Source organism: Myotis davidii, unplaced genomic scaffold, assembly GCF_000327345.1.
Source record: "Myotis davidii unplaced genomic scaffold, ASM32734v1 scaffold673, whole genome shotgun sequence".
Classification (NCBI taxonomy): domain Eukaryota; kingdom Metazoa; phylum Chordata; class Mammalia; order Chiroptera; family Vespertilionidae; genus Myotis; species Myotis davidii.
In genome coordinates, this window is record NW_006286677.1 from 821,857 (window position 1) to 835,307 (window position 13,451).

General features: G+C 50.2%; 1 protein-coding gene across 1 annotated transcript in view; it reads right to left on the reverse strand.

Moving 5' to 3' along the window:
• Positions 1-13,451, reverse strand: part of CORO2B (coronin 2B) — a 62,766-nt gene that overhangs the window by 21,851 nt on the left and 27,464 nt on the right. Inside the window, exon 2 of the mRNA XM_006758388.2 lies at positions 4,125-4,241. Coding sequence (XP_006758451.1) covers positions 4,125-4,241 — 117 coding nt within the window. The remainder of the gene's footprint in view (positions 1-4,124; positions 4,242-13,451) is intronic.

The following is a 13,451-nucleotide window of genomic DNA, read 5'->3' on the forward strand; positions in this document are numbered from 1 at the left end:
TCGGTTTCCTCACCTGTGGAGCTACAGCTGGGGGGGAGGCGCTCAGCGTGCTGGGGGGAGGCAGGAGAGCTGAGACACAGCCCCCTGGTGTGACCTGGGCCTCCACCTCAGGGCCTGTGGGCTCCGGGCCAAGATCCTTGGCCCTGAGGCTGGGAAGGGGCAGAGGCCTGTGGGACAAAGCGGGGCGCCAAGCTGCTGCTTCTGGGCAGCTGGACCGGCAGCCAGCACAAGAGCTTAGCTCCTCTGTCTGGAGACTTAACCTCCTTCGCTCTGGATCAGCAGCCTGGGCCAGCCTCGCCCTCCCTATGCCCACCCCCAACCCCACCCGGGTGTCCCTTCTCTTCACACCCTCCCCTGGGTGCTCCCCTTCTCTGAGGAGCCACATTCCAGCACTTGTCCAGCTGGCTTGGGGCCCCTCCTTCACAAAGCTGGTTCTGACCCTTCAGCCCCACTAATCCCTCTCCCTGGCGCCCCCAGGGCTCCCCCAGGGCATGCGGCGTCACCCACACACCTCACACCTGGTGTCCCGGCTTATGTTCAGATGCCTGGGGGAGCACTGGCCTCACTTCAAAGTGCAGCTGCTCACCCTGGCATCCCCGGCTTCCCTCTGTGCCCAGCCTCCCTCCGCGTCCCTCTCCTGCCCGCTCCGCTCCCTGGCCAGCTCCCCAGCGCTCCAGCCACACCAGACACCTCCGTTTCCCAAACACTCCGCGTGAATTCTGCTGTGGTCTGAATGTTCGTGTTGCCCCAAAACTCATATGTTGAAATCCTAACCTCCAGAGGCGATGCTATGAGGAAGTGAGGCCTTTGGGAGGTGATGAGGTCATGAGGGTGGAACCCTCGTGACCTGGATTATTGTCTATGAAAGAGACTCTAGAGAGCTCCCCAGCCCCTTCTACGGTGTGAGGACACAGTGCGACACCTGACCACCTGGCCCCCTGATCTCTGGCTTTCCAGCCTCCAGAACTGTGAACAATAACTTTCTGTCAGTTATAAGCCACTCACTCTGTGGTATGTTGTCATACTGGCCTAAGCTGCCTAAGGCGCAGGCCCTTCAGGTCTGTGCCTCTGCTCTCTTCTCGGACATCCTTAAACCCTTCCTCTGCCTTCAAAGTCCTCCTTCTCCAGAGTCCAGCTCTCCTTCACCCCCTCTGCCCTGCCTGCACCTTGGTCAGAATTAACCCCTCTCTCCGCCCTGGACACACAGCCCTGTTTGACCTTCGTGGCTACAGTGACTTCATTCTGCACTGCATTTCAGGAAGTGGGGTGTGATGCTGCCTCTCTGCTCGTGGAGTTTCCTGGGCAGGACTGATTGGCAGGCACAGTGCTGGGCACAGACCTCCTTTCATCCTCATAGCAACTGCCAAAGGGCATCGTTATTACTGTTATGAATATGGGCAAAACTGAGGCTCAGAGAAAGTAAATGACAGGGCCTGGTCACCCAGCTGGTACACGGTGAGGCTGATTCCGTCCCAGATCAGTCTGAGTCCGTGGCCAAGCTTGCTTTGCAGCCAGCACCCAGGAGCAGGCGGGCACCCTGTGGTCCTTCCCTCTGAAGGGAGCGTGCGGCCTGTGTGGCCTGGGCTGGGGCCCTGTGCTTTTCTTAACCACACAGCATGTATGTCTGGCTTATTAGCTGCGGTCCTTTAGCATGTGGTGCCCAACTCTCAGGTGGAACAAGGTGCTGAGCTAGACCTGGGCAGGGCCATCAGCACCAGTAACCCCTGCCACCCTCGCCCTGACTCAGGCAGAAGTGTCCATCTGCGGTGGAGCCAGGACAGCCAGTGACCCCAAGAGCCCTGGCCTAACCTGTCCCTCCCCACAGCAAGCGTGACACTGCTCTTCTCTGTCCCGGCTGGCTCCCCCGGAGGAACACGAGACACTGGGAGGGCCCTGAGGCTTCCCACAAACTCCGTGGGTTCATGTCATGATGAGACCTCGTAGAGCAGGAAGGGCGTGGGACCACAAGCCCTCCTCAACTTCCTGGTTGTGTGACCTGCCCCCAACCCTCAGTTTGGGGGTGGCAGTGCCTGGCTCGCAGGGTGGCTGTGAGGGCTCACTATGTTAAAGTGTCCAGCCCAGATTGGGTGGAGGAGATCGGTATAAGGGAGCCCTGAGTTTCAGGGACATTTGCTCCCTGATGGCTGATGACAGTCACTCAGTACCTTAGTGAGCAGCGATGGAGCCAGCTGTGGTTGCTGGCACTGCTCGGGCTCCCTGCACCCACAAGAGAAGGATGGGCAGTGCCTCCACCTACCCTCTCTCCCACTGAGCCCAGGCCTTACCCGCACTGACCACTGACCTCTCCAGCCCCCACCACTCCAGCTGCCTCCCTTCCAGCCCCAGAACCAACCAGTGGCCTTGTTCTTCCTGGGCTCCATCACCGTGTGTCTGTGCTCTGACCCTGGTCACTGTCCCCATTTAGCTGAAGAAAGTAACTGAACCTCATGGCCCGTCACCACCAATTCTTGATCCTCTGCTCACATGGGCCCTGCTCTTGCTGCTGCTGCTGCTCTCAGAAACCCTCTTGGGGCTTTGACCTTCGGGAGCTGGTCAAGCCCATCCCCTCTCCTAGCCCCCTCCCCACTACTCTCATTTACTAACTACTGTGCCAGCTGACCTCCTCCCCCAACTTTATTTACCAATGGAAACTATCTACTGTGACTCTTTCTTTGGATAACTGATTAGTTGGGCTATATTTATTCACTCACACATTTACCTTTCCATTCACCTTCATCCAATCATCCTTCCTTCCATTCATCTATCTATCTATTATCCAACCATTCAGCCATGTCTTTATCCATCAGTGTAGTCATCCATCCAGTCATCTATCCACCCACCTCGCCACCCATCTAGCCATCCATCCAATCATCCAGGCCATCCAATACCTACTAAGTATTTACTAGGTAGTAGGCTCTGTGCTAGATGCTTGGGATTCAGAACCGCTGTTCTCAGGAGCTCACAGTCCAGTCTGGAGACAGGAGCTTTGGTGTCCTTTCTAGTTCCAATATCCTGGGAGCCTACGACCTGCACCCAGGATATGTCAGTGAGCGCCAGGTAGACGCTTGTGACCTGACTGAAAGGCTGATCTTCCTTCACCTGGGAACACTAGGGGCTCAGGAAGCCCCTCCTCACAGCTCAGCTGACGCCTGAAATTCCCTCTTCTAGGCTGGTGCATTGACAAGGTTCAAGGCCATGTGAGACTAGACATAGGGACCCTCTATAGTAGTGGTTCTCAACCTTGGCTGCACATTAGAATCACCTGGGAGTCACCTGGGATGAGGCCCAGAAATCAGGATTTTAAAAAGATTCCCAGGTGATTCTAATGTGCAGCCAAGGTTGAGAACCACTGCTCTACAGAAATGTGAAGGCGATTGCCAACACCTGACACTACCTCACCCTGTGAAAACCACCAGAGCTGAGGGGAAGGCTGGCCAGAAAACAACTTCAAGTTTTACTCTCCCTGGATTCTTTAGCTCCCCTCGCCAAATTCTTTCTGCCCCTTTCTCCTTCCCATCCCCATCTCTCCTACCTATTCTCTCTTCCTCTTCCCTCCATCTCCCCCTGCTCCCTTCCCCTCATTTCCCTTCTTCTATTCCTTCTCTCTTCCAATGAAGTGCTGGGACATGGAATTTAAATTCCGGCCACCACTGTGGGTCCCTGGACAAGTGATGACAGTTCTCAGGCCAGTGTCCTTCCCTAACGCCATGGCTCCCAGGGGACAAGACCAGACGGTGCATTTGCCATGCCCAGCCTGCAAAAAGGGCTCTTCCCCTCATGCCTCATCCATTTCCTTCCCTTTCCCCTTCTTCCCTGTCCACGTTCCCCCTACTGCCTTTCTCTGTTTGAGACCACGGACAGGTGCTGAATCACATAGTTAATCTTGTTCTAATTCTCACCCATAAAATCAACACCTCCAAATGAAATCGTTCTAATGGCACACGATCTCTCAAATAGTCTATGTCGATTCGCTCCTTGAGTCCTTTTCCTAACTCCCCTCCCCATCCTGGGTCAGAAGGGCAAAGAAGGGAGGAGGAGGAGGAGAGTTTAAGGAGAAAGGTCTCCAGGAGGAAGCAGGGAGAGCCCTGTGGGCCCACCGTCCTCGGGGCACCCCTCCCGCTCACCGACGTGTCCTCCGAGCATGAGGCAATGATGTTGTCAATGAAGGGGTTCCACTTGATGTCCAGCACGTTCCCCTGGTGACCACAGACCTTGGGATAGTTGGGTTCAATCCTGCCTGTCTGCCGAGAAGAGAGAGAGAAGGAGGTTAGTTTGATGGCCCTGAATGGAGAGCCTTTATTCTGGCTGCTAAAATGTCTGATTCGTGCATGGCCCATGCCCATGGCCACAGCCAATGGGGCGGTGAGGGCCTGGGGTGGGGGGTGGGGACAGGCTGGGAGGGGGTCAATGGGGAAAAAGGGGACATATGCAATACTTCTAACAAAGATTTTTTTTTAAAAAAAGTCAAATTCATTTAAAAATAAATAAATAAAAATAAAATGTCTGATTCGTCTTTGAGTTCAGGCATCGGGCTGGGCCCGATTGCTTTGTGGCTGTGTCCTCCCCAGCACTGAATGTAATGGGGGTGGGGGGAGTGGACACTACTGGTCCATACGCCATCTTTGTGCAAATCAGCAAAAGGTGCCTCTTCCTCAAGTAAAAACGTTTAGAGTTAAGATGAATGACCAAAGGCTGCTGCCCTGGCAGGACACACACCTACACACGTGGATGTATGCACTCTCCCCAGTGCCCGCACTCCCCACTGCCCCCAGGAGACCTGCTACAGCCGCGTTTGGGTCAGGAGACGCTCTCCTGCTGTTCCAGGAGCCTATGTCCACCTAAACACTGTCGTTTCAGTAACTCATTCTGCCTGAGACCTGAACGGTGCCGCCCCTGATGAGGCAGGCTTGCTCTGTGTGTGTCTTAAACACCGGTACACAGTGCCCTGTGGGTAAATCATCGCCTTTGGAGTCACACACGCCAGCATTTGAATCACAGCTCTGCCGCCTGACAGCCATGCAGCCTGGGGAAAGTCAGGGAATTTCTCTTAGCCTTGGTTTCTTCCTTTCTGAAATGAGGATATCAAGGCCTACCCCTCAGCATTGTTGTGAAGATTAAATGAGCTAATGTGCTTAGCAAGGTTTTTAATGTGTAGATTGCCATTATAAAGACTGTTCAATATATGACAGTTATTGTTGTTGGACAGGCTAGGTGACACCTCCTCCAGGAAATCTTCCCTGATCTCAGTGGGTTAAGAGCTCCTCCTCTGTACGCTCACAGCAATCTGGGCTTCCCTCCGTGATAGCATCATCACGTGGAATTGCAGTCTGTTTCTATATATGAGCAACTGAGGACAGGGTCTGTGTCTCCAAATCTCCAGCTTTTTTTAAAAAAAAATATTTTATTGATTTTTTACAGTGAGGAAGGGAGAGGGATAGAGAGTTAGAAACATCGATGAGAGAGAAACATCGATCACCTGCCTCCTGCATACCCCCTACTGGGGATGTGCCCGCAACCAAGGCACATGCCCTTGACCAGAATCGAACCTGGGACCCTTCAGTCCGCAGGCCGACGCTCTATCCACTGAGCCAAACCGGCTACGGCTCTCCAGCTTTTAATAAGCCTGGCACATAGTAAGTGCTCAGTTCATGATCTGAAAGACATCCTGTGAAGGGAATGGAGTCCACAAAAAATGGAACAAGGGATGTGGGGGTGGGGGATGCTGGAAGGGTAGGTCCATGCTTAGAGGCTATCAGGGTGACAGGGAAAGGAAGGAAAATTGTAGGCAGAAGCTGTCTTCACCTTTTAAAAAAATGTTTTTGTTGAGTTTTAGAGAGAGAAGAGGTGAGAGGGATAGAGAGATAGAAACATCAATGAGAGAGAAACATCATCGATCAGCTGCCTCATGCACCTTCTACTGGGGATCAAGTCTGCAACCTGGGCATGTGCCTAACCTGGAATCGAACTAGTAACCTCTTGGTTCCTGGGTCGATGTTTAACTGCTGAGTTACATCAGCCAGGCTCCACCCTTTTAATACTAGTTTTGGGGGGTTGGAGGAACTAGAGCTCATTTAAGCACTGCTCATCTGCGAATGGTGTTAGGCAGTCAGAGGCACCTCAGGTAGCTCAGACCTCACCCTCCTTCAGGTTCCTGGACTGAAGCACGAGGAACAGAACCAGTTTCTGCCAAAGCCCTGCTATGCGTGCCCTATACGTCACCAGCGTGATGGCGCAAGCGTGACTGCAGGGTGCTGTCCTGCCATAACCTCCCCTCCCACGTCCTGCCTGCATCTCCATCAGCTCATTTCCAAGTCCTTTGACTTTGGTGTGTGACACAGCAGTGGCAGGAAGGGCAGAGAAAAAAGAGGACTAAGAGGAAATGGCCGTGGGATGGAGGGTGAGGGATGAGGAGGAGTGAGAGTCCTCCAGAAAGCCTGACTGAAGCTGCACACGGTGGGGAAGTTAGAGATTCGGAGAGGATGGTATCAGTGAAGAATGGAATCTTCTTTGACGTGACGGATGCAATTCAAAGTGGAATATCTTTTCCGAGTTCTTTCAGACTGTTGGACAATGTTTCTGTAAATGAGACTTTAGCAGAGACTGAGCCACATGAGGCCCTGGGATTTATTAGAGTTACACCTTATCCTCTTTAACTCTTACGACAACCCTATGAGTGAGGCATGAGGAAATGAAGGCCCAGAAGGGTTAAGCACCAAGCCCAAGGTTCCCCAGCTGAACCTGAAATGCAGGTGCCCGCCTAGGGGTGATCCTCAGAGCTGAGCCCTGTGAAGCCCACAGCTCGTCACTGGCCGGCTCCCCTCCTCCAGCTCCCATGTCCGTGGGCAGACAGCCCTGCACTGTCCGCTCCCACAGCGCACGTACTCTCGGACTGAGCCGTTCCTGGCATTGGATCCCCAAGGCTGCGTCGGAATGATCCCCGAGCGATGCTGATTGCATTAAGCTTTTGGCACCCAGCCCGGCCCAGGCAAACCGGAGGGGGCACAGAATCAGTCAATAGGTGGCCATCAACTAACAGCAGCTCTGGCCAGCAGCCGGTGGGCGATGCACCAGAGGGGCCGGTGAAGCAACATCCCTGGAACCTACTCAGTATGGGGAGAGGTCAGAGCCCTGCGTGGGGAAAGGAGTAAGACTTTTTGACACAGAGAAGAATCCTGATGTCATGCACAGGTCCAGGCGGACCTCTCTTTCTACCATGGACGCATCCCCATGGGGTGGGCATTTACAGTGGTCACGGCGTAAGCACACTGCTGTTTATGTGAGTGGTGACCCTCGAGTTTTGCAGCACACAACCAACATGGCTCTCCGTGGCAGCCTTGAAGGGAAGGCTTTCAAACGAGGCAGCTCTGGTTTTCCTGCTGTATATAGTAGGGTTTCGCATAAAATGTTGTTAAAAAGACAAGTTCCATTGGTAAGAAGAAAAGTTTGAAAACCAGTGTTCTATAGAGAAATCAAGCAAATTAAAAATATTATTATTAACTCCATGAAAAGAAGTTGTATATAAGAAAGCTAATACAATCATAATGCATGATTTATATACAGTATTTACATAGTTGTAATAATGGAAATTCCAAATATTTAAACAAGAGTTGTGCTTTAATGTGCTGGGAGGACAGAAGTGGGGGAAGTGAGTGTGTGTGTGTGTGTGTGTGTGTGTGTGTGTGTGTGTGGTAAGAGGGGAGATAGAGCCAGGAGAGAGTCAGATGCCCGCCATCCATAACAAGAAGTCAAGAGACAAGGCCTAAGATTTTAAAAATCAAGACATGGCAGTAAAAGCAGGTAATTAAGAAATATGGGGGTAAGTGCAAAAAGAAACAGCTGAAAGCAATGCAAGTAGCCTCTTTAAGGAGTGGGAAACGAGGGATATAGCAAAGTGGGTCAGGAATGGAGGGCAGAGGCCATGGTGAGCCGGTGAATGTTCAACAGCTGGTCCTCCAGGGGGGGAAGGCCCTGGTTTTGAGCGTTTGCCCGTGTGAGTGGTGTACATATTCCCATCGTGGCTAATTTCAAGGTGCCGGGAGGATATCACCAAAAGCAGAGTTACAGGAGAATCACAGTAGCAACGTTACTAATATTTCTACCGTTAGATACAGCCGTCCCTGGCGTCCTCGGGGAATTGGGCCCAGGACCCCTGAGGACACCAAAATCCACAGACCCGCAGATGCTCAAGTGCCTTATAACGTACGCAGACTCTCCCATATACTTTAACTCATCTCTAGGTTACTTATCATACCTAATACAATGTAAATACTATGTAAATAGCTGTCATATTGCATTGTTTAGGGTATAAAGGCAAGGAAAAGTCGGTACCTGTTCAGTACAGATGCAACCATTACAGGCTTAATTACATAGTACAGGCCAGCAATAACGTAACGTTCCCCTCCATATTTTAGGTCTATGTTTGGTTGAATCTGCGGGTGTGTGTGGAATCCCAGCGTGTGAGAGACATAACCTCAAGAGCACAAACTAGTAACATAATTAGAAAGTAATGACTTTAATATTTAGTACCTCTGCTTTTAATCTAATTTATTTAATTGAAAGTTTGCATAATTTAATTGTTAATAATAGCTGTGTTTAACAACCAACTTGCAAAACTGAAAATGTAACAACAGGCTCTCACAGGCCAGGACAAGCCGACTCCCGCACATCACGTGGGGTGCTATGGGTCTTGTCACACTGTCAGACTTCATGAACTCTGTATAATTATCACTTTGCTAGACAGAAAATTAGAGAGCACACAAGTAAAATGCATGCACCAGGTGTTCTAAAGGACACCTGTTCCGAAATCTTAAAAGAATGTGAACAATCCAAAAATAAATAAAGATGGAAAAAAAATGTGAACAATCCTCTTGCAGATCCCCTAAATGCCTGTTTTCTTTTTAAAAAATATTTTTATATTGATTTTAGAGAGGAAGGGAGAGGGAGAGAGAAACAGAACCATCAATGATGAGAGAGAATCATCCCGGGCATATCCCTTGATCGGAATCAAACCCGGGACCCTTCAGTCTGCAGGCTGACGTGCTAGCCACTGAGCCAAACAAGCTAGGGCCGAATGCCTCTGTTTTCTGTTCCAGTTTCTGTGTGGGGTGTGAGTAGAGACCAAATCCAGACCTGGCCCTTGGCTGCTGCACAGTGCAACCTTCTCATACTCGTACACACACAATACGCACACCAACACTAACAGCTGTGGTTACCTTATTACATTAATGTAGTCAAACTTAATCCTCAGAACCCCATCTTACAGCTGAGCAGGCAGAGGTTTAACGAGTGGAGTCAAAGCTTCTTACTATTTATAACTTAGAATCACAGAACAGTCCCAGCGCAAGGTTCTCAGGGGTCTGGGTCTCCTCTGCCAGCTGGTCCTTGAACTGCAAACAGAGCTTCAGCCTCAACAGACCTTGTTGCTGCTACTTGGAGTCCACAGTCACCAGGGAGACCTTCCCACTGTCGGTGGACCACATCCTAAGGCCTCAGAGGACAAATCCGGTCCCTGTTCGGTGGGACAGACCTTCCACGTGAAATGTGGGATGGCAGCTATTGCATACTCTGAGCTTCTCAGGGAAGAACCCAGGGTTGGGGATTGGGTTGTATCTCAAATACAATTCATCTGCCAAAGACAGAGTTGGAAGTGGCCGGACACAGGCCTCTCTACAGGGTGGGAGGGTGTGGGAGGTAACCTGCCACCTTCCCACAGGTCCACTTGAGAGGGTCACAAAGACGTTTAAAAGGTTCATAGGCTTCGACCAGTAATTCCACTTTGGGAATTTATCCGAGAGGAATCAACAGAGAAGCACACGGACACTGCTGCCCTAGCTGGTTTGGCTCAGGGGATAGACCAGTGATGGCGAACCTATGACACACGTGTCAGAGGTGACACGCGAACTCATTTTTTTGGTTGATTTTTCTTTGTTAAATGGCATTTAAATATATACAATAAATATCAAAAATATAAGTCTTTGTTTGACTATGGTTGCAAATATCAAAAAATTTCTATATGTGACACAGCACCAGAGTTAAGTTAGGGTTTTTCAAAATGCTGACACGCCGAGCTCAAAAGGTTCGCCATCACTTGGATAGAGCATTGGTCTGCAGACTGAAGGGTCCCAGGTTCGATGCTAGGTTGTGGGCGCGATCCCCAGTAGGGGGCGTGCAGGAAGCAGCCAATCAATGATTCTCTCTCATCATTGCTGTTTCTCTCCCTCTCTCTGAAATCAATAAAAATATATTAAAAAAAAATTAAGACATCCACTGCTGTCTTATTTATCATAGGGAACAGTCTTTTAAATGCCCAACAATGGGGCATCACCAAAATGAGTCGTAGTACACCAATATAATGGAATATAATAAGTGCATTTAAAATCGTATTTTCAAAGAATATTTAATGACATGGGACTTGTTCAAGATATAATGTTTAGTGAAACAGCCAGAACCAAGTTAAATACATAAAATGATCTCTACCTATTAAAAAACACACAGTCTGTAAGAAAATACATCAACTTGTTCATAGTGGCCATCTTGGGCTAGGTGAATATTAGTGCTTTTCACTTTTTCCACAATGAACATTTAAAACTTTTATTAAAAATATAAATGTTATTTATTTAAAACACATACACACACACCCTATAGCTTTGATTGAAGAATATTCCTCTCTGATTTTGGTCAAGCAGGCTTTATTTTTTAAAAATATTTTTTAATTGATTTCAGAGAAGAAGGGAAAGGGAGAGAGAGATAAAAACATCAATGATGGTAGAAAATCACTGATTGGCCACCTCCTGCATGCCCCACACTGGGGATTGAGCCTGCATATGCCCTGACCAGGAATTGAACTGTGACCTCCTGGTTCATAAATTGATGCTCAACCACTGAGCCACCCAGGCCAGGCAGTCAAGCAGGTTTTAAAGAAATAAGGTGCAGCTGGAGTCTACCAGGTTTACATGTTTCAGAAGCTTTTGTGGAACATAAATGTCTTTGCTCATTCAGGCTTCTCTGCTCCCTTGTTACTGAGAATGCTTTGGAGGCGGGGAATAAGATCCTTTAAATTGAATAAAATTATATAACTAATTGAAAGCGGGTTTCAGTGTGTGTGTGTGTGTACAGCCAAGGCCAGGCCCTCTCCCTGGGAAGGTCGGCAATCGGCTCACCCAGCAGCCTGCCCCCCCAGGGGAGTGGCGGGTGCTCTGGGCCTCAGTCCAGGCTTTATGTGAACTCAGTGAACTGACTAAAGATGAGATTTTCAAAACAACCTGCATTGCAGCTTCAGCTTCCTAGAATCTTGCAATGCTGCAAAGCTGAATTTTGTGCACAGGAGCCAAATGTTTTCTTACCTGGGGAATCAGCTTAGCAAGGCAGAAAGAACAGACTCTGAGCAGGAGGTAGGGTTTCTGGGCTCAGTTCCATACCCATCTGGCTGGCTGAATGACCTTGAACATGACCCTGGACTCTCTGGGCTTCCCATTCCCAGACCCTGGGCTAATGCCCTCCCGCTTCTTACTGTATGAAGCAAGGCACACCTGCTCTCAGAAAGCCACAGGATGGCAGTACTAATGATAACTAAAAAAGAGAAGGGTGGTAGTAAGAGACCATTTGACAAGTGCTTATAAAGTGCTAGGCCTTGTGCTAAGCAATTTGTATACATTACTAGAGGCCCAACGTACGAAATTTGTGCAAGGGGCTCAGTCCTCGCCGCTGCCATGGCTGCCTTGGCCCCGTAGCCCTGGCTTCGTTCAGAAGGTTGTCTAGAAGGATGTTTGGTCTAATTAGCATATTACACTTTTATTATTATAGACTAGTGGCCTGGTGCAAGAAATTCATGTACATTGAAAGGAGATTAATTAGAGGAAATATTTTAATATTGCTATTTGCCCTTTCTCTATAATAGAAGTGTCAGAGATGAAAGAAAATTAGTAAAATGTATATGAAAATCTTCCTCTTGTCAGAGTCTGGGGCATGCCGCGGGACCCAGAGTCAAGTCCCTGCCCACCTGAGGCACCTCAAAATTATGCAAGACCCAGACCCAGCTGGCACCACCCCCATTGGGCGAGATCCAGACCTGGCTGGCCCCACCCTTGTCAAGCCCGGCACTGGGAGGAGGGCACAGCCTCAGGTCTCCTGTCAAGCCCTGCCAAGTGGGTGTGCCCTGAGGTCCCCCATCAAGCCCCCCCAAGTGGGGGGGGGCGCAGCCTCAGGTCCCCTGACCTGGTGCCGGGGCAGGGGGGGCGCAGCCTGATGTTCCCTGGCCTGAGGTCCCCTGTCAAGCCCCACCGGGTGGGGGTCATGGCCTGAGGTCCTCCGTCAAACCCCATGGGCTGGGGGTATGGCCTGAGGTCCCCCAGCCTGACGCTGGGGCAGGGGGTGCAACCTGAGGTCCCATGTCAAGCCCCACCAGGTGGGGGGGCTCAGCCTCAGGTTCCTGTTGATTGCTTGTTAAGCCTTGTTACAGGAACTCGGCCTCTGCTGTGAGCGCAGCCATCTTGACCATTATGGTGTGATGGCCAATTTGCATATTCCCTCTTTATTAGATAAGATTTTATTTAATTCTTGTAATAGCCTTACATAGTTTTATGAAATCCTTTTAACCCTCCAGTACCAATCCATCTTATGGAAGAGAAGACTGAGCTCTGGGAGGTGACCTCCCGAAGGCGACACAGCTGGGACGGGAGGAGCTGCCATTTGCACTTGGCGTTGTCTGGCTCTGAGGCATCTCTGCTACGCTGCCTCCTATTTCAGAATGTGGGTGAGACACTTGGTAAATTAGGGGGGAAAGTGGGATCCTAAGAAGGGGCTGGCTGGTAACCCCATGTGCCCCTTAAACTTGCTCTTGCTGACTCTCCCTTCCCTCCCCCTTTCTCACCCAGACTCACCCCTCCCCTAGCGACTCCCAAACTTTGCTACATTTTGGAATCACCTGGGAAGTTTGAAAACCCCAGTGCCCACGTTGCACCCTGTACCAATTTAATCATACTGTCTGGCAGGGGGGAGCCAGACATCAGTGTTTTTTTAAGATTTCCCCAGTGATTCCCATGGGCAGCAGAGTTTGAGAACCACTGCCCTCGAGGCCCCCTAATCTGCTGGGAGCCCCTGCAATGCTCATGCATTTTAAGACAGGCTCCGCGGCTGCCTGACTCAGTGTTAACCAGTGTGGGCACAGAGGGTGGGGTGAGAAATCAAAGAACATCATTGCACACTTAATACAGACTCATTTGCAGAAACCACAGATAAAGCAAATAGAAAGATACCATCACATCAGGAGGACCCAGGGTAATGGATAATGCTGAAGCCAAGAGATGGGTGATGTAATGGTAGAACCCCAAGCTTCTGGATGGGTGATGTGTTTGGATATACCACCCTGGTCATCACATTCCCTCCTCCATGATCAGCCCCATGCAGCCCAGACCATCCAATTAAGCTGCCCACAGTCTTCTCTGCTCTCTCTC